Consider the following 27,145-nt stretch of genomic DNA (forward strand, 5'->3'; position numbering starts at 1 on the left):
GAATGTATCGTAAAACAACTCTTCACTTTTCTCATCTGCACCATCAATTTCGTACAGGTAGAAGATGAATACAGAGCCTTCCAAGAAGAAGCTAAAAAGCAAATAGAAGATTTGAACATGACATTGGAAAAATTAAGATCAGAGCTAGAAGAAAAAGAGACAGAAAGGAGCGACATGAAAGAAACCATTTTTGAACTTGAAGACGAAGTCGAGCAGCATCGAGCCGTGAAACTTCATGACAACCTCATTATTTCTGATTTAGAGAGTAAGTGATGGGACATCGCGTTCCTTTTCGTCCTGCCCACTTTAACACGTGGGAGTAGTTTATAGTCAGTAACAAAATAGCAAGCAGTCCTTCTGACAGCAGTACTGCGAAGGCAGGGGCAGTGGCACAGTGGCGAGCAGCAAGACGCACGTGGTAAAGTCTGGCCCACACATTAGCTGGTAGTTTGCAGGCTGCCGTGTTTTGTCCTGAAGAACTGTTAAGTGGAAGCATTACATTAAAACTGCGCTTAATTATGGAAAAATTATTTAAGCAACAAGCTAATGGGGTTATTATTTTCTAGATCTTAGGAAAAGCCATTTAGTATCTATTTCTAGTGATCGCAAGTATACCGTGACGATAAAGTATCGATCCTTCATAATCTTGTGCCTAAATCGCAGGTTTATTTGTCTGATGTTCCTCCCTACCATGGAGATTTTATATTCTGGTGGAATTGAGACTCAGATTTTAAGTTGCTTTTTAAAAATAAAACTTTTTTAAGAACTATTTTGCAGTTATGTCAGATTTATAAAAAAGTTGCAAAAATAGTACAAAGATTTCTGTGAGAAAGTTTGATGAAACAGAATTTTCATGATCTTAAAATCTTCCCACAGACTGTTGATTACGTTGCAAGTGAGGAAAAAGAAGCAACAGGAATGAGGCTGTGGGAAAATTGGGTTACGTTTTAACAGGGTGGTCATGTCAGTGACCGGAGCACATAGAGATCGGACACATCAGCTAAGCTGTATTCTGGCTGAGGCATAACTTCAGTTAATCATAGAGAAACATTAGACAAAAAAGTAAGGCGTGTGTTACTAAGAACAGGAGTGGGTGGTGCTGAATTCCTAAATACGCCAGTGTCATAGAAGACAGAGCGATGGAAAAGTTCTAGAGTGAAGGAGGCTAAGGAGACTGTGCCTAGACTGGGTCCGGTGCTGTAGGGGGAAATGATATAATGGATATTATGACAAAATTGGAATGTGGATGGTAGATTAGATACACATATCAGTAGACATTTATGAACTTGATTATTGTGTCTTGTAAACGAATGTACCTATTCTTGGGAACCACACACTAAATATTTAGGATTAAGGGACCACGATGTGTATCCTTAAAGGATTTGGGGAAAAATTAGGGTTAGAGCCCTGGCTGGTGTGGTTCAGTGGTTGGGCATCATCACGTGCACCAAAAGGTTGCTAGGTTTGATTCCTGGGTTTCCCATGTAAGACTTTTGATTTGAATGTGGAAAGAGTGACACCTTGTGGTAATCACTGGAAAAGGTTAAATGATAGGGATTCCTGTGCCGAAACTTTATAAATCATTGCCAAAATAAAATTACATTAACATTATATGGATTTTAATTTAAGAAAATTCTGAATAAATTATTTAGCTATATAGTTTCTCTTCCCATTTTTTTGAAATGAAAAGTTCAAATATGCAGAAATATTGCAAGAATGGTATAGTTAGCACCAACTATTGAGATTTGACAATTTAATTTTAATTTAATACTTTGCAATATTTTGTGTGTATGTGCGTTTAACTGAACCAGTTGACAGTAAGTTGTAGACCTTATGACATTTAACATGCAACTGCTATTAAACAGTCTCAAATGGTCCTTCATCACTTCTCCACTTCTAGAAATGTACCTTCAGGTAAACAGTTGTGTGAAGGCACTCATGGTGTGTATAGCAAAACTTAGAACCATTCTAACTTCGTTCATAGGAAGTTGCTAAAATGAATCATGACATATCCAGTCCATGGAATACTAGCACAGCCATCAAAATGGTGCTACAGATCTGTATGTATTGATAAAGGTGTCCCTAGCCTGCTAAGTAGAAAGGCTTTTAAAGCAGTATAATGGTATAATCCCATTTTTTTAAAAAAAGTATAAACTCATAGGAAGTCTGAAAGGATATATACCAAATCTAATTATGGGTAATCTATTTTTGTTACCCTTTTCTGCTTTTAAGATTTTATTGTGAGCACGTATTACTTTTAGAATCAAGGGGGGAAAAGTTATATCAACTTTTTTTCTAGAAAAATATAAATGAGTAAAATAAATATTGAAAAATAAAAGTAGTCAATAGTTCATTTGAAGCTCATCTGTGTCCTCTGTGCACATGAGGAATTCTGGATTTGGGGATAAAGCTGTGACCTACTGGCTAGATGCGCTGCCTGCCTCTCTCCTCTGCCCCCGAGGCGCAGTATTTTAACCGGTCACTCGTGTTCTTTCCCTTCTAAAATCGCACCTGCTATCCATTGGCGCAACTTGCCCAGAAAGGAGAGTGACTGAGCGCTGGGTGTTAGTACCCTGAGGTTTCTTGGATTTGGGGGGCGGAAGTTTGCTTGTGAACTTTCATCATTTTACACCTCTGGGTCCGTGGTTAATCCTGAGCCAATGGTCGCTGTCTAGTAGCACCTGCAGGAATGACAGGCATGTCACTGGCGCCAGCGTGGAGGCCTGGTTATGGTTCTTGGTTTGTCTTGGTGATGAAAGGATGATGAGCCCCACTATTAAGTGGGCAGGACAGTGCCCACAATTGTTCAGAGCAAAATTGGTCTAATAACAATGAGAATAGCAATTTACCTGATTTCTAAAAAGAAATAGGATTGTAAAATTGAGTTATAGGTCATTTAAAAATGAGATCATAGTAGCACTTCTGTTCTTTGGTAATAGAGTTTAATGTTGCTTTTGAGGTGAAGCCAGTAGATGGCAGTGTCCCTCTCACTAGGAAAACAGCGAAGGAAACTGCATTTAGAACAGCGGTTCTCAACCTTCCTAACGCCGCGACCCTTTTATACAGTTCTTCATGTTGTGGTGACCCCCAACCATAAAATTATTTTCGTTGCTACTTCATAACTGTAATTTTGCTACTGTTTTGAATCGTGATGTAAATATCTGATATGCAGGTTGTATTTTCGAACGACCCCTGTGAAAGGGTCTTTAGACCCCCAAAGGGGCTGCGACCCACAGGTTGAGAACCGCTGATTTAGAGGCTCCAGTATTGAAGACATATGCTGTCCTTTCAAGTGATCATGAATGGGGCTCAACTAGTTTTCAAGACAAAAAATTAGGCACAGACTCCTTTGATTCTAAGGAGGAAAAGCCTGTTGTCACTTTTGTTGTTGGTAATATGTTCTCATTGATTTTTTAGAGGGAGGAAAGGAGAGGGAGAGAGAGAGAAACATTTATGAGAGAAACATCTATCGGCTGCTTCCTTCCTGCCCCCGTGACCTCTTGGTACATGCGATGATGCTCAATCCATTGAGCCACACTGGTCGGGCCTGTTGTCATTTTTAATTCTTTGTTGCAAAGTGAAAATACAGTTATGATCTGTAACTTTAACTCAAATTCCCTAGAGACACTTAGTGTGCTTTATTCTTCCTAAACGTGTCCACTGGCTGCCAGCTTCGCTTCTATTTAAAAGGAATCAGACAATGCAATGATAGGCATGTAGAGTGGGTGTAGAAGGATAATCTTTTTAGACGCGATTATGTGCATTTTGTGGCCATTAATGTGGAGAAAGAATAAGGACAAAGAGAAAAGGATAAGGACAAAAGAAATGAGTGGAACTGATTAAGCAGCGGTCACCAGCAGGGCACCCTCCTCAGGCCTTTCCCCTTCCGCATGGCTTTTGGAGCAGAACTCTCAATAGAATGTGACTCCCCAGACATTTCTGGTTCTGGAGGATTCTGGCCTTGGCTGCGCCTTCATCTCACATCCCACTCTGTCTAGTATGGCCCTTGCCTATTAGTGCTCATTACATGTTTACAGTGAGTGAAATTGTTTGAGGAAAATTCATATTATGCAAGAAGTAAGTATTCATTTACTTTATAAATATATTTTTCATTTTGTAAAAAGACTCCTAGAATTAATGGTAGCAGCTCCCCATGGCATTATATAATTAAGTTTGTAAAAATTGTATTAATTCACCACTTTCCTGCCATTTATTCCAGTGTATGAAGTAAGTTATGCTTGCACAAATACTTTACATTAATAACCCTTGTGATTAAAAGTTCACATTGTCATAGCAGTCAGTGTTGTTTTGATTGTTTGTGAGCCAATAATATGCATGTTTCTAACAATTGATTTTACTAAACTTATTGTTTCAGAATTAAGGCATTGAGGAAGGAAGTACTCCAGAAATTGTGATTTAAACTTGACATTTTCTTTAGAAAGTAATGCTGGTTCATCCTTGGAGTGAACATTTCTTTTTTCTTTCAAGCTGTGTATTAAAATAAAAGGGCTGTGGGCAGCAGGACTGTTTCTGAATGCCATATTTAATGACCTCCTCCCTTTCTATTATTCCTTTTGAATCCAACTCGAAGAATAAATATTTAAACTTTTGTGATCATTTCAGATACGGTTAAAAAACTCCAGGACCAAAAACACGACATGGAAAGAGAAATCAAGACACTGCACAGGAGGCTTCGGGTAGGAAAAGTCCTCATGGATTATCTTATTAGGAAACAGAGTCTTCTGAACGTTAAGCCTGGGGTAGTTATTGACCATGTTACCGTTCACGATAAACTTCAAATACAGTTATAATGTTGACCCCACTAGGCTTGGAGCAGAAAGCAAATGCCATTATTTAAAATTGAGACTGGTACTAGATTCTGGGGAGAAGAATGTACTAGTAACTCATTAGTGGTGATTTTAGAAAGATGGGTTTAAGCCCGGCTGGCGTGGCTCAGTGGTGGAGCGTCCACCTATGAACCAGGAGGTCACGGTTCGATTCCCGGTCAGGGCACAGGCCCGGTTTGGGGGCTCCATTCCCAGTGTGGGTTGTGCAGGAGGCAGCCGATTCATGATTCTGTCATCATCATTGATGTTTCTATCTCTCTCCCTCTCCCTTCCTCTCTCAGTCAATAAAAATATTTCTATAAAAAGATGGGTTTAAGAAGCAAGTGTTATCTTTTGGAAAGAAAGGTGATTAGCTGTTGATTGGAAAGTACCCTACACCAAGCTGATCCAGTCTGCCGTGGGTCTGGTCAGCTTGCCAGCGGCAGTGCCCTCTGCTGCCGAGGGCGGAGGAGCTGACGTCATAGTCTGGCTGCTGCCGCAGTTGCTGCGCCCCCTTCCCGGGGCAGGACATTGCTGTGGGGTGGCAGGCGCTGGGCTGGGGTGTGGGCAGCTGAAGCTGTGGTGGAGGCGACGCCCCGGGGAGGCTCCCCCAGCCACACCCGCATCCTCCGTGGCTGTGGGAAGCGGTGGACTGTACAGTTCCTTAGCTCCTCTCTTTGTCTCTAAGGCTGTGTCTGCGTAGATTAGGTTCAGTGTTTTTCTTCTGGCTTCCTCTTCCTTTTCCTTTACTTTTGATTTTTTTTCCCTGTTAGTGTTTGATGTCAGGGTATTTATAGTGTCTCACTGTATGACTTTTCAGCATGGTTCACACACCATTTATCTACCTTCTTGAGCTGTTCAGAGGTAAAGCGCTACACATTTTGGATGATATGTTTATTTTCATAAGACTTGCTTTGAAACTTGAATGAGTAAGGAAGGCTTGACTTTACCATCATGAATATTTATTGAGCACCTTTTGAATGTTTGATGCCTCAGTGGACAGATAGCTAGAAAATGTTTTCCTCGTTAAGAAGTTCAGTCATAATAATCGCATTACCTGCTCGCTATAGGTAATAGCAATTCTCTGGGATTTAAAAGAAGTTTATCATCGTTTAGGACAGTGCATTACACCAGCCTAATCATAAACACATTTTATTGTTTTGAATAAGTTTTTGTTGCTCTCTTTTGGAAATAAAAATTCAGTTTTTTAATATAGGAAGAATCTGCGGAGTGGCGGCAGTTCCAGGCCGATCTCCAGACGGCGGTGGTCATTGCCAACGACATTAAGTCTGAAGCCCAAGAGGAGATTGGTGACCTGAAGCGCCGGTTACATGAGGCTCAGGAAAAAAACGAGAAGCTCACAAAAGAACTGGAAGAAATCAAGTCCCGCAAGTATGTTTTGAGAATCCCACTGTGTCCATATGTTTCAGCACATCCCAGCTCTGTCGTGTGGCGTTGTGGAGAGAACTTGGGGTTTGACACCGGGATGACTGAGCGTGGAGCTAGGAGAAGTTGCTCAGCTTTCCCGGCCTCATTTTAGGACACCTGTGGCCTAGTGCAGTCTACAGGGATCTTTCAGAATTGCCGGTGTCCATAGTCACATCTCTGGAGGAGGTCAGAGGGTTTTGTTTTGTGTTTTTTTTAAATTATATTTTATTGATTTCAGAGAGGAAAGGAGAGGGAGAAAGAGATGGAAAATCAGTGATGAGAGAGAATCATGGATCAGCTGCCTCCTGCACATCCCACACTGGGGATCAAGCCCGCAAACTGGGCATGTGCCCTGAGGGGGAATCGAACCAGTGACCTATTGGTTCATGGGTTGACGCTCAACCACTGAGCCACGCTAGCAGACAGCAACTAACTTTTAAGTAATTACCACTTGTTGCATTTTGGTGTACCATCAAGGAAGAATAGCCACAGCTATCTGAAAAAAACACTGATTTTAATAGCATTAAAATTTCCTTTCCTTTTCCAATTACATGTCTGTGCAAAGCTTCCTTATTTTTCACATCGCAATAGAGTGAACGTATAAGAAATGAGAACCTAGTAGTATTTTATTGAGCCAGACCTTAAAGAGATATGCAAAAATATTAAAACACTGTTCTTATTGATATGTTTTTAGTTTTTGAAAATATAGTCAAAAGAAGAGCCAAATGAGAAATTTGCCTAAGGGCTGGCTTAATTTTTGCTCCCCTAGAAACTTGCTTGCTAGTTAGTTACGTGACATGTACAAACTCTGCAACTGAAATTTCATCCCCGGTGAAAACTTCTGTGTTAGCTCAGAGATGAGAGCCGGCCAGAAGCGAAGTGCAATTGATTTTTAGATGACTCACGGCCGTCCCCGAGCATCCAGGGGACTCAGGTTACTAATATGGCCTCAGTCTCCCCCCTCCCCCCCCCCCCCCCCCCCCTTTGTAGAAATTCTGTTTGGAGACTGCAGCAGTTCTTAAATTTTTATTTTAAAAGTGTGTGCTTTGATCTCATTTCTTTGTATTTCCGTGTCTACGCATAGCGTGTTGGGCAGAGCCAGTCTAGGTGACCTGTACGTGCTGGGAGTTCCCCGCAGCCCAGAACCGTGAGGCCCCAGCTCTGAGTCAGAGTTTCGGCCCGTCCGCCTCCCGTTTTATTGCTAATTGATTACTAATGTCCTCACCTTACACTCACTCAGAGGAAAATGGAAGCTGATGGTTACTTAACGTACTTAGGATAACCTGATATAAAGACTTTCATATCATTTCCTGGAACTTACCAAGCAAATGAGAATATTAAACCACGTAATTTACTCTGCCCAACTGATAGTATTTTTTTTTATTTTAAACTGATACTTTTTAATGCTCTTCAGTTGGGGGGGGAGGGGAGTTTGTATTACCTAGTATATATGTAAAAAAAAAAAATGCCCTGATTTCAATATTGTTTTCAGGCAAGAGGAGGAGCGAGGCCGGGTGTATAACTACATGAATGCTGTGGAGAGAGACTTGGCGGCCTTGAGGCAAGGGATGGGGCTGAGTAGAAGATCCTCGACTTCCTCCGAGCCGACCCCCACGGTGAAAACCCTCATCAAGTCCTTCGACAGCGCGTCTCAAGGTAAGTTCTCCCCGTTGTGCCGGGCAGGCAGGCATGCCGCTAGCACGTGCTCTCCGGGCTAGTCGGTGTTCTTTATTGCCGTACGCTCCGAGTCTCGGCAGATTTCATAGAAAATCACTGAGTCTCACTAAAGGGTGTTTTTTAACAGGAGGTTTGGGGAAGCTTCAGCTTCAGACATCTTGGTCTGAGACTCGTGCCTGGCCCCCTGCAGAGCTGTGTCTTCACACAGGCCTGCGGCTGAGCGCCTTCTCTGTGCCTCAGAGCTGCCTCAGGACTTCAGCCCTTGCCCTTCCTCTTCGCTGTTTCAGACCCGTGTCCTCACACGCCGACTGGGCACTGGCATGGAGGTGGTTCCTAGACTTCTCACGTCCAACACCAAATCTTGGCCCTCAGCTTCTGTGTGCAGCGGAGGTGGCATCAGCCTGGACAGCCTCCCGGGGAGTGGAGAGCAGGCGTTCACTTAGTGAACCCGTCAGGGGAGACCAGTCACAAAAGCTTCCCCTTACCGTGAGGCATTTCTCATGCACTTGTTTCTTTGTTTGTTTGTTTTTCTAGTACCAAACCCTAACGCAGCCGCAATTCCTCGAACCCCTCTGAGCCCAAGTCCTATGAAAACACCACCTGCGGCCGCTGTCTCCCCCATGCAGGTCAGTGCCTGTGCTCAGAGGCCCGGGTCTCAGCACCTCACAGCTAGTCCTTCCTCTTCAGAATCATTCGCACTCATGTCAAGAGCGGGGAGGGGAGCAGCTGACTACTGCGTGCAGGGTGTAGTGGGATTTCCCCCCAAAAGGCTGGTGAATAGATGTAATTGAAATAAATTATGGAAATGTCAGTTGGATGAATCTGAAAATCTCTGATAGTGATAGGGACAAACATTGGACACTTACTGTATGTGCAGCACTGTTCCTCATTTAATCCTCACAGCAACTCTGTGGGGTATGAGGGACTGTTCTTACCCCTGGTTTTCACCTGTGGAAACAGGCCCAGAAGGCAACTTGCTGAGGGTCAGTCGATGAAGAAGTGGCAGCGCTGGGATTTGACCTGGGCAGTGTGGCTTCAGCGACCCTGCTGTAACGCTCTACTGAGTTACTTCTCTAGGCTGAGCATGGAGCTGGCATCCTCAGCCTCTACTGCACAGCAGATCATTTCAGAACTTGGTGCTTAAAGCAGCAGCCTGGCTGTGTTCACATTTCTCTGGGTGGCCACGCCGTTCTTTGCTTGCTTTGCCTGGGCTCACGCCAGCAGCTGCACCAGCTAGAGGGTGGGCGGGGCCGGCTCAGCAGGGATGGCTCCTCTCTCCATTGGTCTCTGCTCTGTCTCTTTCTCTCTCTCTGGCATATAATGTGACCAACAACCACTTTAAAACAGAAGGATCCCAATGCCCAGTTTTCCTCAAAGATACCGTCTTGTAAATCTATCATATGATGCCACAACCAAGACACTGACGTTGGTATATGTAGACGTAATGTTTCCATCACACAGGGACCCCTCCTACGACCCTTCACAGTTACACCTTCCCTCCCCTCCCTGACCCCACATCACTGACCCCCGGAGCCACTGGTATTCTGTGTGTAATCTCACTAAGAGAGTTAGTTTCAGCCTTATATAGTTTGGAAGGGATTATGCAAATTCATCACTATTTACTCTCTGCAGTTTTCTGTGTGAGTCCCAGCTCTAGACTCAACCTAACGTTAACCATGTTTATCTTATGATTTCAGAGACATTCCATAAGTGGACCAATTTCTACATCCAAACCCCTGACAGCCCTGTCAGATAAGAGACCAAACTATGGGGAAATCCCCGTTCAAGGTACATCTCACATGTTGCAGTATTTCACTTTTGTTGTTATCTTTGTAATTCTGACCCTTTTTGGCTAACTAAAGTGTTGTTTTCTTTGTTCTTGACATGACTGAAGCCAGTCTGGTATGCATCTTTATCAGAAGTTTACTGATAATATGTCTTAATTACAAATGGGGAGATTAGTTATTAACAAGGGCATCTTGGAAGACAGCTCTGTCATAGCGTCATGAGAAGTGACAGAGAGTTGCTGTTGCTGGGCACTATGATTTCATAGTTTTTCGTGATTGGATTGTTATCCCATTTTACAGATACTAAAAATGAGGCTTCACAAAGCGTCTTCATGCAGGTTAGCGTAGTTACTGAGCAGTACGTCTTCATGCAGGTTAGCGTAGTTACTGAGCAGTAGACCCGGGCAGTCTACTCCACTGTGCTCGCTGCTGCTTGTAAGAAGGGAGACTGACGATGAGGTCCAGCTGCTCTTCTCTGCGCTGTGAAGGGCGTGCCGTGTTCACACAGCTCCTCACGCAGAGCCAGCCAGGACCAGGTCTCCTCCCTCTTGAGGTCAGGGCTCCTCCTCTTACCCATACTGCATTTTAAAAATATATTTTTATGGATTTCAGAGAGGGAGAGAGAGAGAGAGAGAGAGAGAAACATCAATGATGAGAGAGTCAATGATTGGCTGCCTCCTGCACACCCCGCACTGGGGATCGAGCCCGCAACCCGGGCATGTGCCTTTGACCAGAATTGAACCTGGGACCCTTTAGTCTGCAGGCCAGGCTCTACCCACTGAGCAAAATTGGCCAGGGCACTTGTAATGATTTTTTAAATGTCCAGCTTCTGCTCTAAGCTCCAAGTTCCATGAGAGCAAGTTTTCTGCCTCCTGTTTTCTGTCTCTGACCGTTGTGCCAACCCCAGTGCCTGCCAAGTAGTGGACACCCAAGTGATTTCTGTTTAATGATGGACTGAATAGCTCCATGTGGCAGCAGGCTCTTACTGTAAAGTATAATCGCTCCTGCCTGCCACACGCACCTGTAATACACGAATCTGACTCCCTGAGGAGGGATAAACCGACAGTTGACATGAGATGGAGCCGGCCCGCCTTCTGCAGTAGAGGGACATGGTTCTGACTGTAGCAAGTGCCTCTGAGCACTCACACGCTTCTCCGCGAAAACGCTCCCGGGCGTGGCAGCAGACTGCTGTGCCCGTGGGAGGTCACCGCCCGTGACTGTGAAAGGAAGGACCCGTTGAGGCTCCAGGGCCAGGAAACGAGTCCTGTGTAGCGCATTTCCAGAAGTGTCTGTCGAGTTGAGGCAGACGTGGGTCCTTAGACATGCAGTGAGAAGAGACAGCCAGGCATTGGGAAATGGATCGGCCGCACGCTCCGTGAGCTTCGTTTCCGGGTGTGCCTGCAGTGTGCGTGGAAGGAGGAAGACACACAGCACCTTGGGAACACTGTCCCTGTGGGCACGGCAAGGACCTCGCTCAGCTGACACACTAGCTTTGCTTCGTGGTCTCTAGCCTTTGTTTTCGCTTTCTTCATTTGCTGAGCTTGGGGAGATTACGATTTTAGGGAAAGCAGTTTTGTAACTGTGACATGGAAAATTTCATTAAAGAAAAAAAGATTGCTTTGTGTTTCCCACTGCTTCCGTGTGCTGCTGACCCCGTCTTGTCGGTCAGACTTGGTGCATAACAGCGCTCTTCCTGTGAGGAGGATGCCAGCTGCCCTCAGGGCTCAGACTCCCAGGGTGCTGCCTGTAGGCCTTTTGCACAGGCGATGTGTGTCCATGATAAGGAAGGTGTGACTACTCGAGGCCGTGTAAGTCCTGTCTTCACTAAGAAAGTCAGTTCCCCGGCGGCGTGGCTCAGTGGGTGAGCATCAACCTAGGAACCAGGAGGTCACAGCTCTATTCCTGGTCAGGGCACATGCCTGGGTTGTGGGCTCCATCCCCGGTGTGGGGTGTGCAGGAAGCAGCCGATCCATGATACTCTCACCAGTGGTGTTTCTCTCTCTCCCTCTCCCTTCCTCTCTGAAATCAATAAAAATACATATTTTTAAAAACGAAGTTCATCCTTTCCCTCCAGGTAGTTTGTAATTTCAGCCAGATGTGCCTCCTGCTTAGAAAATAAATATTAAGAGAAAAGATGTGCTGGCCTTGAAAGATAACGTCATATGCATTACTTTTGACATCATGATATTAGGAGAGGGAGTGTTAATGTTAAGTTGTCAATTCTTACAAAGAGGTTTTGAGTGACCTTTTCTTGTGGTAAAATTACCGTTTCCCTTTTTAAAGGAATGTTTGCTGTAGGGCTTTGCTGGTCACTGAGACTATAGTCTTCATGAAGGTGGTGTTTTCCCTCTTCCTCGTCACACGTCCTAACCCACCCCGACCAGGCGGAACACATCTCGTCCGCCCTTGTGCTTGTGGGCCTGGCCTGGCCATAGCCTGGTGGGGCGTGTAGCCCTCGGTGGTGGGGGGCGGGGGGGTGCTAGTCTGTTTGGGGGCTCCTACTACCGGGGCAAGTCCTGAGAAGCCCTGCAGGACAAAGGCAGCCATGCTCAGGAGGGGTGGGGAGCCCTGCAGGAGACGTGGGAACAGCTCGTGACGGGTTCCAGGGGCTCCAGAAACTCCCTGCACAGCTTGTGTCCAGCGAGCAGGGGAGGAGCAGAGCAAGGCAAGGCCGCAAGCCAGCTCGTCTGCGGCATCTGATCGTGGCCTTCCCGGGTGTTCAGAAGTGCCCTCTGCTTCCTGTTGCCCTCAGACTGAAGTCCACATGCCAGGCCCTGGAGGCTCCCCCCGCCTCATCCTCCCTTCACGCCCATTCTAGCGTCTGACCGTTCCCTCCTGACTTGTCTGCTCATGGATGAATGGCTTTCTCACCAACTGCTGGTGGGCACAAGGCCAGGCTGTGGTGCAGTTTGTGCTGTTTTAGTCCTGGAGGCCATAGGGGATCTTTGAATGTTGAATTGCATCAGAGAGGGAAGTGGCAGTTGGTGATTTAGAAGCATTTTCATCTGTCCGATGTGTCATCCCTAGAAATAAAGCACTGAATGAAATGCTTTCCCACGTCCCCTGTCTGTGGAAGTGGCTTTGTGGGGGCATCGTGGCCCTGGGCTGGGAGAGAAGGGTGAGAGGCGTAACTCACCATCCCGCCACCTTGGTTACTTGGGCGTCCGGTGACAGTGTCTTTATTGTGACCTCCCGCTTTGTGCAGAGCACCTGCTAAGGACGTCTTCCACCAGCCGGCCCGCCTCCCTGCCCAGAGTGCCTGCCATGGACAGTGCCAAGACCATCTCGGGTAAGGACTTCTGTTTGAAACGTCCTGTAGAGAGACTCTTCCAGAAGTTTTAGTGATGGTGCTGAGTGCTTTCTCCTTAGACTTAGTTAACTTTCCTCGCCTTTTTAGCTCTTGGGTTGATTATTTTTCACTCTGAATCTCCTCTGTTGTAGCTCTCAGATTCTATAGAAATCATGTGCCCCTGATTAAAACACACACACACACACACACACACACACACACACACACACCACAACTAAACTAAATAGTTCTGTTCATTTTAAAAGTATTTATTAGCCCTGGCCCATTTGCTCAGTGGTTAGAGCGCTGGCCCCCTCACTGAGGGTTATGGGTTTGATCTGACATTGAAAGAAAAGACAACAATAATTATAAAATCGTGTCAGAATATGTAAGTGCGGTATTACTCTAATAGATCCTGTAATAGGAGAAAGCATCCGGCATTGCTTTTCTAAGGCAGCCAGTGTGTTCTATCTGCTTGTGGTCATCCTGAAATTGTCGAGAACATTTTAACCAGGAAGAGGAAAGCGGTTTCCCTGACCCCGGGGGGGCACTGTTGCTGTATAGCATTGCTGCAGCCAGCCCTGGGGATGCAGTGGATGGGCCCCTCATCTCCAGCGTCTTCTGAGGTCAGAGAATTCGTCTGCGTTGTGAGCACCTGCTTGTACTCAGCGCATTCTCGCTAAAAAGCCACTTTAATGTGGCTCTGCTATCAGCGGCTGAAGTGGTACTTCCAACAGTTCCCAGAACTTTCTATCATTCTAACGAGATTCCCTGTCTTACTCTGCCCAACTTTCAAAGTAGGACTTTTCTGATTACTTTTATTTTTCAGTCGCTGACTTGATACCTTTTGATTTTCTGTCCCGTTGATTTATGGTTTTTAAAACATGGTCTGACCCAGAATGAAGTGTTTCTCTTTTCTGTCCCTTTCACAGTGTTTTTGGGTAATTTCAGGAGGATCATGTTGATTTTCTCGGGGAATAAGTAGTTGTCAAGTACTGCATTTATTAGCCTTTGGTTTTTAGTGGCGTCTGTGATTACACGACGTTCCCAGAGTACTTACTGTGTCCCGGGTGAGAACTGAGGGTCACAGGGCGGGTAAGACACACTGCGTACCCCCAGGGCATAGGAGGGTTAATGCATATCTCAACTACTGTACATTTTTTATAGCTTTTTAAATGAAAAGGGAAATTCTTTCAGCTTATCAGTAAGATAAGGAGAATTGTACTTCTTCTGCCTGTACAGTAATTTCTGCTCTCGGAACCTGTTGGAGAAAATGTCTCAAGAACTCCATTCAGGATGTTTTTGCTCTAAAATGCTTAATGTCTATTTTCAGTGTCTCGACGAAGTAGTGAAGAGATGAAGCGAGACATCTCCGCACCCGAGGGAGCGTCGCCAGCCTCTCTCATGGCCATGGGCACCACATCCCCACAGCTCTCCCTCTCCTCGTCCCCCACGGCATCCGTGACCCCCACCACCCGCAGCCGGATCAGGTAGAGAGCAGCTCAGCTGATGCGTTTCATCCCTCTCCTGGCCCCTTGAGAGGAAATGATCAAGTTATAAAGTAATGCACTCAGGCACAGATTTTTTTCTCTGAGTGTTAGGAAGTATTTTCTGGTCTCCTCTTCTGTGCTCAGAATTGGGTAAAATGGTCTAGAAGTAAAAAGCAAAACATGCCCTAGCTGGTTTAGCTCAGTGGATAGAGCATCGGCCTGGGAACTGAAGCGTCCCAGGTTCGATTCCAGTGAAGGACACATCCCAGGTTGTGGGCTCGATCCCCAGTAGGGGGCGTGCAGGAGGCAGCCGATCAATGATTCTCATCATTGATGTTACTATCTCTGTCTCCCTCTGCCTTCCTCTATGAAATTAATAAAAATATATTTTAAAAAAAAAGTAAAAGTTTCTTTCCCAAGCAGCTGGTTTTTCTGTTTTGGAGTTTGTAATTAGAGAATGGTTGAACACAAGTTAGTATTGTGAAATTCAAATACTAGGTTGCGGGTGGAGGTTAGGGAGACTAGAAAAGTGGAATTTGAGTGGTGGGGGGGGAGGGTAGGCTTTATTGTCAAAGCCAGCGCCTCGAGTGAATGGACACAAAGATGAAGAAGGGCGGTGGTGTGGCACACGGAGGGGATGGGCACAGAGAAGCAGAGAGCAGACCAGGGTGGGCTGTGGGCCCCTGTGAGCACCGACAGGTAAAATGAAATGAATGAAAACATGTGTCTTGCCTTTGGGCGCCTTAGCGTGTGGATTTACCCTGTTCAAGAGCCAGACCAACACTGGTCTCTCCTGCTCGTTGGGTTTCTGCTTTATGATGATGCTCAACTGTGGGTTTCTCATTTTCACGTCTCAGGGAAGAAAGGAAGGACCCGCTCTCAGCACTGGCGAGAGAGTACGGAGGCTCGAAGAGGAACGCCTTGCTGAAGTGGTGTCAGAAGAAGACCGAGGGCTACCAGGTAACCGCGGGCTTTCTGTCCCCCGTGAGCAGGTCCCGGAGCAAGTGCTGGGGTGTCGCAGCTTGGGGCGCGTCTCCCATGAGACATGACGAGTCCTGTCCTGAATTCAGGGGGGTCCTTACGTAAGGTCCTTCCTTCCAGCGCAGCCAGGCCTTGCAGCGCTCCATCAGCTGTGACAGGGCTGCTCAGTCCTGGTGAGTGCTGTGGTTGAGTTCTCATCTGGACTGAGTAAAAACTAATTCAATTAATGTTTAATGGTGATGTTTGAAGTCTTCTTCTGGCTAAGTTGCTTTTCATAGAATTTTCCCTTCCTGCTTGGTTGTCTTTGTGCCCGAATCACTTCGCATCCGGATTATCTTCGTAGCCTGCCCTCTCCTCCCCGTTGGTGTCTGTCTGTCTCTCCATCCCCCTTCCCGATATTTTAAGTGATGTTAGAGATGGTGTTTGGAGAGGAAATCCTCGTACACACAATGGAAACCTCTCAACTGTACCCACTAGGCTGCCGAGAAGTGTAGTGTAGACGCCAGTGCCCGCACACATGCTTCCAGTTACAGAGCCTCTTCCTCGCCTGCAGCCAGAGCTCCCAATTGCTGTTTCGTATTTGGGTGCAACCACAGAGAAATACAACATGAGAAGGGCTCTCAGCTCTGTGCAGTCCTGGTCCCATCACATCAGCCCTCATCTCACCCAGATGACCTGAGAGAACGAGCGATAGCATTTTCTGACAGTGTTTGTGCAGAAGAGGGAATGGGGTGATGGAGGAGCAGACGACTTGCCAGAGTAAGTCCCTTTGGACACTTGTAATGGCTTCAGGCCGGGTCTTCGGTCCAGTGAGGATTGAAGAGCCACGGGAATTGCAGTGGACTTTGAACGCACAGGAAGTCAGAGTCAGTGAGGACTTGCCACGGTCTCAGTGTCTCTGCGTCCATTCGCTGGAAAAGAGACGAGTGGTGCTGCAAGGCTGTGGGGCCGTCGGAGCCCTGGGCACGGCCGTGGCCGCAGAGCACAGTGTGGCAGGCGCTGAAAAGCAGACACGGAATTGCCGTGTGCCCAGCAGCTCCGCCCTGCTGCGTGTCTACCTGCCCAGCCATCACGGGGATTCGATCATTAAGTCACAAGTTGATTAAGATACTCAAGCATTAAGTCAATGATTGAACTAATCTTGGTTCCTTCCTACTTGAATTCTCGGAGTCTGTGATTTTAAGGTAAATGCTCTTAGGTTTAAAAAATACACATAAGTCATTTACTTAAAAACGTCAATAAATAATATTTTTTTCCTTTACTGGGTACACACTTTGCAGGAGGAAACACAATGTGAAGCAGAGTAGTTAACATATATAAAGGAGGACATTTTCGTACACTAGACAGTCTTATGCTACAAACCCAGCCCCCTCCCCTTCATTGCGTCCTATGATCACTTCTGTAATGACATAGGGATGGTTTTTTTGTTGTCTGGCTTTTGTTTCCTGTGAGACAGATATGTGTTCTTGCTGTTTAAACGTAGACAGGAGCTGGTTCTTTCATTTAAAGGGCTCTGAGTTAAAATGGGGTGTTCTAAACACATGACCTTTTTGAATGAAGGGTCTATCTGATCTGACTTGGTCGAGCGATGTAGGAGAAGTGCCAGAGCCATGTCCTCATCGAGCGGTGAGTGTGGGCCCGAGTGCCCACCCCCTGGAGCGAGCAGCTTGGAGCCAGCCCTGTGGGCTCTGCCTGCCCGGCCTCCGGGAAGGGGCCGGCTGTGACACGGCTGCTCGCTAGGCAGGGGCTGCTACGTGACGATTAGCACGGACTGTTCTCTCAGGCCCACATGCATCATCAGTGTCGGGCCACGCATGCTTTCTGTCTCGGAGCTGTCTAATCGACGGAGATAGATTCCCTAATACCCGATCGTCTCCTTTAGCTCTCCTCAGAGTCATCCTGAAATAATTGCACTAATCACTGTAATTTCATTAACCGTCCATTACAAAACAAGCCCTGCGAGTTGGCCTTTTATCTAACAAATACATTTTTCTCTTAAATTGTGCCCTGCCACTTACGGCTCACTGCTGCTTCAGACACGAAGACGCTCCTGTCCAGGCCCCGCGTCCTGGCTCACTGTCAGGTTCACAGATGTGGGCGACCCCCACCAGGATCAGTGACTCCCTCAAGGCTTTCTCACAAGTGCACGCATCGCATAACAGCCTGCAGTCTGTCGCTTTAAGGGTTCGGTCTTCCCTTTATTTTAAAATCAGTGCCTCAGTTTACACGCAATTCTGTTTTAAAATTGAACTTCAGTTTAAATATGCAGTTAACCCTAATGATTGCACTCTGAGAGGAAAGTGGCAGCCCACTCCCCTGCTCCTTCGCCTTTGTACGTTCTGCTGCCACAGGCAGCTACTTGCGGTTCTTTTGGCCGCTGCTTCAGGGATTGAATACGAGATCGTTCATGCGAGAGTAACTAGGTAACAGAAGAAAACAGTGTATACTTTCAGTAAACTTTTTTTGTTCTAAATTTCATATTTAACAACTTACCTTATAGCCTTTAAACGTTAATTTAGGAGAGCTTTACTTTTAGAGGAAAAGTATCATTGTTTTCCGATAAAATGCCAGACCTAGAAATGGATTAGTTAATACAAAGGACAATAAAAGCACTTAATCTAGTACAAAATAGTTTTAATAAATGAACAGAAGTTTTTAGTACCGTCTGAGGTAATTTAATCTCAAATAGGCATTAAGAATATACAGTTTTATTGAGAGATTTACTCATCAGTGCTTGGGCTGAGAAAAGAAAAGATTTAGTATTTCTTTTCTTTTCTTTTTTTTTTTTGTGTTAATCCTCACCCGAGGATATTTTTCTGTTGATTTTTTTAGAGAGAGTTGAAGGGAGGTGGGGAGACAGAGAGAGAGAAACATCAATGTGAGATCGATTGGTTGCCTCCCGCATGCACCCCAACAGAGGCCAGGGATTGAGCCTGCAACTGAGGTACGTGCCCTTGACCAGAATTGAACCCCTGGCCTTTGGGCTGACGTTCTACCCACTGAGCCGAACTGGCCATTGCAAGATTGTGTATTTCTTAGTGGAGACGAGTGGGATCAGAATCACAGTTTACTTAAGGTTTCTCTGACTTACTTTGGTAAAGTAGAGCGAATGTGCTCTAATGTAGGTTCATTTCCTTCCTCTTTTGTGCGATTATTGTTACCTATATTAGGTTTGTTTGTGTGATAAGCCCCATAGTCCTGTGTTATAGTTATGGCTTCAGACAATGTTGTTTTTAATGAAAAGAAGAAAGGCGAAGAGCGCAGCCTCAGGAATGGCCGCCGACGCCCACTGACCCTACAGGAATCGGCATCGCAGTTCATTTGCCTCTCGGTGGTTTCCAGAGCCCTGACTTGGTTTTGGGGGGACAGTTTTGTCCAGTTACGTATTTGGTTTTTAGGGAGCAGATCTGTTGACCTGTGCTCAGCACAGGGCTCTATTTTTGCATTTTCTGACCCTCTTTCTCTAAGCGACAACAAAGGAGCACTGATCCTTCCGTCTCCCAGAGTTGTGTGTCCCTGTGGACTGAGGAGAGTCAGGAGAGTGAGAACCAATGGGCAGATAAAAATAGCTCGGTCCTTCCTTCCCAGCGTCCTTTGGAACATCCGAGTGTCTGTGAGCAAACAGGAGGGAAGGGAGGTCTCTGGGTGAGTTGTGTGGACTGTGCATGTGTACTTGCCGGTGTCTGCCGGGTAGCCAGGCTCGTGCTGCACCCACTCTCCCTCGGCTGCGCGCTCATCTCAGCGCTTCTGGGCTGAGTGAACTCTGTATCGGGGAGCTGTCCTCACAGGAGGAGATGGGCCCCCCGAAGCTCGGGTTTCTGTGACTCCTCTTGGCCACTCTATGCTGGGGGACAGGGACCGGAGAAGCATCCTCGGCATACATGGCCCCTCCCCCCTGGTCTGTCCGACATGGGACTGTTCCCGTTTTCCAGGGATTGGGATTCCTTCTGTTGCTCCCTCTCCTCCCCCTCGGGAAAGCATGAGAGCGCCCCTTCCCCCAGGCCTTCTCTTTCCCCCCTGCCCTCGCTTCCTCTTTGTGGTCCCAGTTAGAGTGGGGAGTGGGAAGGGTGGAACGGAAAGGCGAGGAACAGTGGGAGTTCTGCCAGCAGACAGCGCGCAACGAACAGAAAGCGTCCGGACTCCTGATGGTCACTGCAAGGCTCGGGGGTTAGCGCCCTCCTACAGCTGGACTCTTAGGTCACAGGAACGGCCTCCCAGCGCTAACAAAATCTCTTAAAGCTGCACGCAGCAGATAAGGGTTTTGATCTGAATCAAGTCTAGGCTGAACGTCTAATTTTTTAAAATCTTACATTGTCACTTTGCATGGAAAGTCCGTTCCATACAGAAAGACCTTATTGTTTGTAAATACCACTGGGTCCCAGGACTTAAAAATACTCGGACAAAGGGAGCGAGCGTGGCCAGACAGAGGCCCACCCGTTCCTGACGTGGCCTCGGATGCTCACACGCTGTCTTCCATGAGGCCATGACACTGCTGCGGTCTGTCCGTCTCCGTCCTGGCGACAAGACGTCTTCATCCAGAAGCCTGCCGCGCGGGGCAGGAAGGTCACAGGCCACCGGCCCCGGGGAGCAGAGAGCCCGCCTCGGCTCTCCGCGGCCGAGTCCCCTGGTGTGTACAGTGGAGGTTAGACGACCGCCTCCCGGTCACCGTGGGGGAAAGAGCTGCTTCCTGTTCCAGGGGGTTCCTTTCGATGCCAGGCGGAGCAGCTGGGAAGCAAAGGTTTCCCAGTTCACAGTGTACGTCTATGTTCTGCTTAAGCAGGATTTGACAGCGACTGCTGGCCTCTATTTCCAGAACGTCAGGGCTGCCGTTCTTAAATGCCAGTTGGCCTTAATGCAGGTTCTGGGCTGTGTGTGTCCACTTACACGTGGGTTGTTTTCATTGGCACACGCAGCTCAAACCTGCGTTGTTCGAGGGTCGCCTGGCAGCTGGGAATCCGAGTGTGCGGAGGAGCAACTTAGTTATACGTGGATTTCGACTGTGCAGCGGTCAAGGCCATCTTGCGTTGTTCACGGGTCAGCTGTGGTTGCTTAGTCCATTACCATGAATTAATTTGTTCAGTGTCTTAGTGTGTGGTCGGAGTCCCCACTCAATCAAATCCACCCCCCCCCCCCCCCCCCCCCCGCGACACCAATCAGATTTTCCTATAACAGGTGAAAGAGTGGAGGAATTACATATAACACCAGTTCTTTTTTTGTTTTTGTTTTTTAATGTTTTTATTAATTTCAGAGAGGAAGGGAAAGGGGGAGAGATAGAGACAGAAATGCCAATGAGAGATTCATGGATCGGCTGCCTCCTGCACGCCCCTTACTGGGGATGGAGCCCGAAACCCGGACATGTGTCCTGACCAGGAATTGAACCGTGACCTCCTGGTCCCTGGGTCCACACTCCGCCACTGAGCCACACCAGCCGGGCTAGCAGCAGTTCTCATATGCTGGTTTTCACTTTCTCATGGTGACCATCTTTCAGAGCTACGTCCGGGCCCCAGCGTTAGGAAAGATACTCAGAAATGGGGCCCTTCTGGCCGCCTGCAGAGGCGTGGACTAGACACAGCCATGCAGTCTCCGTCAAGAGGCGATGTATCTGGATTGTAGCCATAATTTCACGGGTAGACACATTTTTCCGAATGCATTGAGTTGTACACTTTACACAGAATTCGTTTTGTACATAAATTATATCTCAGTAAAATGTTATTTTTTCTAAAGTGGCTGCTTGCCTGAGGTCATACAAGTGGGTCTCAGGGCCTGGCTCTGGGCTCCCCTAAGCCACCCCGTCTCCCCAGTGTCGCAGACTCGGAAGGGAGTTTCAGTTTTTATTGTGAATAATGCCGAGGAAGAGAGACATCAGATAAGTGACATTTTTAAGTTCTTAATTTTTTTGCTAAAAGCAGAACCTTAGGTGATCTTTGTCACATCGTCTTTAATGTGTATCATCCCAAGTAGCGTGAGAAATCCTACTGCTTCCTGTGCTTCTTCCACTTGGACGGGATGCCGACAGAATGTGAGTCTGCAGAGGAGGCGGAACCTGCCAGGCTAATTTCATTGCGTGCGTGAGGCTCTGGCTTCCATAAATGAGTTTAGCCTGAGGTCAGTCAGGAAATTTAGGGTGACCTCTCTGCAGGTTATTTGTAAAGATGCTGTATTGCTGTCTCGATATATAATTACGGGAAGGGTGATTAACCACCAGATAATGGAGGGAGGAGGGACTCTACAGTTAACCCTTGAACAACACAGATGTGAACTGTGGGGTCCATTCATACGCGGGTTTGTTTCAGTGTATGCAGTGGGCTGCCTGCGCGCTGATATAGGCCGTTTTGTCCAGGGGACTTCAACAGCTGTGGGTCTGGTGTCCTCGGGGACCCTGGAGCCAATCCCCCAGTGAGTCTGTTCAAGACGCACCTGTAGTTCCTTTTACAAATGGGCTCTCAGGTTCGGGAGGGAGAAGGCGGACTGGCTACCAGCTGCTGTATAGCAAGCACCGCCTCCAGCGTGGATGCCGTTCAATGATGGCACTTACGTAACTCATCAACCTGTGATTGAGGGGCTCGTGGGGACAGCTCAGCGCTCCTCCACTCAGGTCATGTGAGGCCCTGGAGGTGAGACCCATCTTGGACACCCGCCCTCACGTGTCTGGTGGCAGATGTGGCTGTTGGTGAGACTTTCTCTGGCCGTGACCGGAAACCCACATGCGGCCTCTCCGTATGGCCTGGACTTCCTCCCGGGTGTCCCGAGAGAGCTGGCCCAGCGCCTCCTGCCTTTTATGACCAGCCTGGGAGTCACACGTGCTGGTTGTCAAGGCAGCCACAGGCCTTCTCAGTTCCCAGGCAGGGAGAGGCGCATCTCTGGGTGGGCACAGCAAGCTTCCCTGGTTATGGCCATTTTTTAAAATCTCCATCTGCCACGGAGACTCTGTCCCTTCTTTAAGTGCGTAGAGAAGCTAATTATGTGACACCAACTTGGCAGAACCTTAGAATGATTTTTTAAAAACATGGCCTCCCAGACGAGAAGGAACCGGGTGCTCGGTGGCCTCTGGTAAAGGCTCTCCCTGTGCCCGCGGGACGGGTCTGCCTCTGCGGCCTCTGCTGCCCTGCACCCAGGGCCTCAGCCTCCGCCTTTCAGAGCCACCAGGGTGTCCTCCAGCAGCGGGACTTCCCATCAGCCCCTGGGCCTACCTGGCCTGCACTGGCTCTACCGTGGCTTCACTCTAGTACATTCGGCTGCAAACTCTGAAACACGCGTAAGTACAAAGTTAAAAGCTGAGGGAGCCTGTATGCACCTAGTGTGGCTGTGGCCCTGGGCTCTTACGGATGTATCTTCATAATGACACTCTCCCCTTCAGGCATCGAAACTGGTGACATTTTTAATTTCAGTTTTTTTTCTTGCTCTAAATCAATCATGAGCTCTAACACTTAGCTGTGCACAGGGAGGCCATGAACTACACGGAGGGACATAATTGCAGTCTAGAGCATGACCCTTGCCCTCAAGGGACTTCAGAATTATTTTTGAAACAATATTTCTAGGCCTTTTAAAGTTATACCTTGTTCTGGGCATGATTTAACTGTCTTCACGTCTCATATTCACGTCTCATATTCCTTACTGTGCTCTGTGGAACCCAGTTTTGAGGGGCCTTTCTGTTTCTCTCAGCTGCCGCCGTATCCCTCCTACTGGCCCAGAATCCCCTCTCTAGCTGCATTCTAATGTGTTTTATACCAAGAGGCCAACAGGAAGGCTTGTAGCAACGAGAATATAAAATAAAGCCAGAGAAAGGAAGTCTGGGTCAGGAGAACGTGCCACACACGGCCCCGTGGGCAGTGCCTCGGGTCCTCCCACGGCGGCCAGGCTGTCCTTGGTGCGAAGAAGGGGGTGAGCCTTCCCCCCGTTGGCTGCGCTGCAGGAAACACGAGCTGAGCCTGGAGTTGGGGCTCTGGGGAGAAGCACAGGAGAGTGGGTGGTTGCAGGTGCGTTCCCTCTTTTAGGTGTTTTGCCGTTTTTCCTCTGCCAAGATGTCCCTTGTCGGTGTGGAAACCAATCCACCGGCCTGTTTAAGAGACACTCGGGTTCCTGCTGGAGCAGTCAGACCCGTCCGTCCCACGTTGAGCGCCGTGTCGAGCACCCTCCCTGCGGTCACTTCCTCCCCGACGCGCCGCCTCCGTGCAGGCTGCCTGTGCCGCACCCTCCTTTCCGCACAGTGAGATCTACCCAGTGCCTGGTTCTCTCCCGGGTTTGGCCGCGCTCGGGATCACGAGCGACCCCCAGGCTGGGCCGGTGCCGTCCAGCCCCCTGTAGTCCTTCGCTCGGGGTCCTGCCTCGGCTGCAGCTCAGGCCGTCGGGGCCTAAAGAAAAGGATGCCTGTCGGTTGGGGCAGCTCCCCAGAGTAGAGCCAAGCACGTGTCACCTGGAAAAGGTTTGTGGGGGGTTCTGATGCTCAGTGAGGATGGAGGGTCCTCACTGGAACCGCCCCTCTCCCCCCTCATAATGGTCCCCATGGCACCTCCGCGCCCCAGGGACACAAGACGCGGGACTCTGTCTTTGGGCTGCTGGTCACCCTGGGCTGGCGCCCTGGCTTCCTCCCTCCCTCCCTCTTTAACACTCGGACCTCCTGATGGGGGCCCCGGACACATGCCACCTCCCCTTCCCTGACCTGGAGCAGCGCTTGGCTCAACGTCAAAAGGAGAAGTCCCCAGGAGACACCCTCAGACCTGCAGCCAGAGTGGGTCTGCCATTGACAGCACGCGGCCTGGCACTGCACAGCGTCTGCCACTACCCCAGGGCCTCCTGGGCCGTCTGCGTTAGCATCACTCCTGGGGATGGGACCCCGTCTCCAGATGAGCTTTCCCTCTTAGACACTGTGTCACCCACCCAGCAGAGCACCCCTACCTGCCTCACCCACTCACACACCTCCACATCCTGCCCCGTCGGCTGAGCAGCTGAGGCCTGTGGGCCATGGGTTGTAACTGCTGCCCCCTGCAGGGATCTGTGACCCCCAGTGCGTGTCATCCCAGGGACCAGTCATGGGAAGGCCCCGCTCTGCCCGTGCTGGGCTGTGGGCAGGCACAGGGAAATTGGTGCTGCGCGTGCTAACAGAGATGAGTCATGGCTTCTGGCTGCTCGCCCGATGCCCATGAAAGTGGCGTTTCCTTAAATAGGGCAGGACTTCAGTAACTATTTAAAGAACATGTGGTATTTGGGGATTTTATGGCCCTTAACTAAACTTGAGACAAATTAAGACATTTTAAGAAGTTTTATGACAGGTGCGTGTGTAGATCTGTGTAATTTCTCGGCTCTCGCTCCCCGCGCCTCCACCCACAGTGCATGTACAGGCACCTGAGGGGCCACCTGAAGGCCACAGGGACGGCGGCAGATCTGAAGGGACAGGAGCGGGCGGGTCTGTCCCAGCCTGAGAAGCAGCGAGTAGGAAACGCCCAGCCAGGTCGCTCTGCAGAGGGCATGCGGTGCCCGAGGCTTTACCAGCCTCCGCTGTGATGCGCGTGGAAAGGACAGCAGATGTCCCTGTGACCCCGGCCACGGCCGCCTGCCTGTCAGGTCACTCGGTGACACTTCGGGAGGAAAGACGTGTGCTTCGGGGGAAGTGGGGCGGAGTGCCCGCTCCTCTGTGCTGAAAGTTTTCTGAACTTTTGTTCTGGCGCCTGTCATACCCCTTTGTTGTGTCCCCGCATCAGGCATAGACTTACCGTGCGCAGCAGAAAGCCCTGCGGTGACCGCAAACCAAGGCAAGCCCTGCATTCCCTAACGAGGAGCTTTCGTTGGACGGCTGTGTCTCTAGCTCTAGTTTAACAAGCAAATTGTTTCCCCCGAGAGCTGGGCACCATTGCCTGTGAAGGGTGAGCGGTAGCGGCCTTCCCTGTGGGCACGGTCCCCTCACACGGCCAGCTTTTGGCTTTAAGAATCGTTGACTTAAAGGGGCCGCTGGCTGCCCAGAGCTGTGGGTTCGGGAGCGAGAGCATGTTGGGGGGAGGCGGTCCCGTGGCCCGCCCCTCGCTGACCTGCAGAGCACCAGCCGCCCTCTGCCTGGGGAGAGGCAGTGCTTTTGAGGATAGAAATCCGTCCAACCTGTAAATACACACAGCGGGAATGGCCCTGGGACAGCCACAGCCAGGACAGGCCATGTGACCTCATGATGCGGTGGCTTTGACAAAGCGGTGAGTGCTCTTCCGTCCTGATTTGCCGTCGCTCACCGTGATGAATGGCGACCGAATGCTAACTGCATTGAGGGCACTTTGCAAGTCTTGTCCTCTCGCAGCACGAATGCTGCCGACCACGTGAACTCTCCACCTTCGGCTCCTGGCTCCCTGCCTGCCCGGCCGCCCCGCATACCCGGGAAGCTTGCTGTCCTCTGCAGCCTTTACCTGTGCGACACCGAGGGGCTGGGCCTAGGCTCCTTCCTGCTCACGCCGCTGTCCCTGGGTGACCTCACCTGGACACTGCTTCAGTCCCCGCATTTGTACCCCACCACCCCTCCGAGTTCTGGCCCCCCAGGGGGTGTCTTAGAGGCACCCGATGGATCGTGTTGCATCATACGTGCACTCCCCCCCCCCCCCCCCGAGTTTTGCGCCGTCCCCATTCCCACGCACTCCTTCCTGCCAGCAGAAGCCACGTCGTCCTTGGCGCCACGCGCGCTCTCCCTCCTGGTGTCCAGCCTGTCCCCAGGTCCCTCTGCTTCAGCTCTGAGACCTCCCTGCCCGCCTCACCGGGCCTCTGCGGCTGCCACCCAGCCCTCCTGGCATTCTTGCCCTCAGCTCAGCCACACGCCCCCTGGAAGCCTCCTGAGGCCGGGTCCACGCCAGGCCCACCTGTCGGGCTCTGTCCTACCAGACGGCCCCTCTCGGGTAGCGAGGCCTGAGCGGAGCCGGGGCCAGGGGAGGGCTCACCGAGTGGGTGCACGCCCTCCCATGACCATCCATCCCCGGGCCCTGCCCACAGGCCCTGTTCCTCCTCTCCTCCCGCCAGGGGAAGGCCTGTCGCTGCTTTCTCTGTGGGCCACGCGGGAGGCCCTGCCGCTGCTGCCGTTTGAGCCACTTTGCAGCAGGTGGTTGGTGACAGAGCAGGTTTCCTGCCCGTGCGTTTTGAGTGAACACCAGCAGCTGGAAGGACTTTCTTCTCCTCAGCAAGCAAACACCATACCCCCCCGCCCCCAGGTGTGGACGGCCTGTGGTTCCCTAGTGTTAACGGCTCGGCCTCTCCGTGGGCGGGTCTGTACGCCACTTCCAGGCCGAAGCTGCTCCCGGCGGCACCGGCACCTGGGCCGGGGCAGGCGGCGCAGCCACCAGGCACAGGGACAAGGAAGCCCCTGCTGGTGCCACCTATACAGAGAGCAGCGAGGGAAGTGCCGCCCTGCCGTGGGGTCCAGGCTGCAGCGGAGGGGAGGGGCGATGGCGAGGCGAGTGCAGGCCCCTCTGGCTCCATCATCGAGGAAACCAGTTAGGGCCCGGGGACCCCTGCTCTGCGCTGGGCTGGGGCTCCCCGTGGGCACGGCCATCCCGGGGGCCACGGCGCAGGCAGGGGCCTCGCTGGGCACTGGCACCGCTTTGGGGTGAGTGGTCAGCGAGCGGGCTCCTGTGGGACAGCGTGTCTGGCTCCTTAATGCAGGGCTGGGCCTCCCGTGCACACACTTGTTCCTGTGAGCCCTGC

At 49.6% G+C, this 27,145-nt stretch overlaps 1 protein-coding gene across 4 annotated transcripts in view; it reads left to right on the plus strand.

Annotated features, from left to right (window-relative positions):
* Positions 1–27,145, plus strand: part of SPECC1L (sperm antigen with calponin homology and coiled-coil domains 1 like) — a 52,627-nt gene that overhangs the window by 20,760 nt on the left and 4,722 nt on the right. For all 4 annotated transcript variants that reach the window (XM_070400182.1, XM_070400178.1, XM_070400180.1 and 1 more), the window contains 9 exons: positions 58–265; positions 4,624–4,697; positions 6,043–6,218; positions 7,747–7,910; positions 8,466–8,557; positions 9,629–9,719; positions 12,924–13,007; positions 14,341–14,497; positions 15,355–15,457. In XM_070400182.1, the coding sequence (XP_070256283.1) occupies positions 58–265; positions 4,624–4,697; positions 6,043–6,218; positions 7,747–7,910; positions 8,466–8,557; positions 9,629–9,719; positions 12,924–13,007; positions 14,341–14,497; positions 15,355–15,457 (1,149 nt within the window). The remainder of the gene's footprint in view (positions 1–57; positions 266–4,623; positions 4,698–6,042; positions 6,219–7,746; positions 7,911–8,465; positions 8,558–9,628; positions 9,720–12,923; positions 13,008–14,340; positions 14,498–15,354; positions 15,458–27,145) is intronic.

The sequence above is a fragment of the Myotis yumanensis genome, unplaced genomic scaffold, assembly GCF_028538775.1.
Source record: "Myotis yumanensis isolate MYYU_CA2020_CCGP unplaced genomic scaffold, mMyoYum1.0.hap1 SCAF_19, whole genome shotgun sequence".
In the NCBI taxonomy this organism is placed as follows: Eukaryota; Metazoa; Chordata; class Mammalia; order Chiroptera; family Vespertilionidae; genus Myotis; species Myotis yumanensis.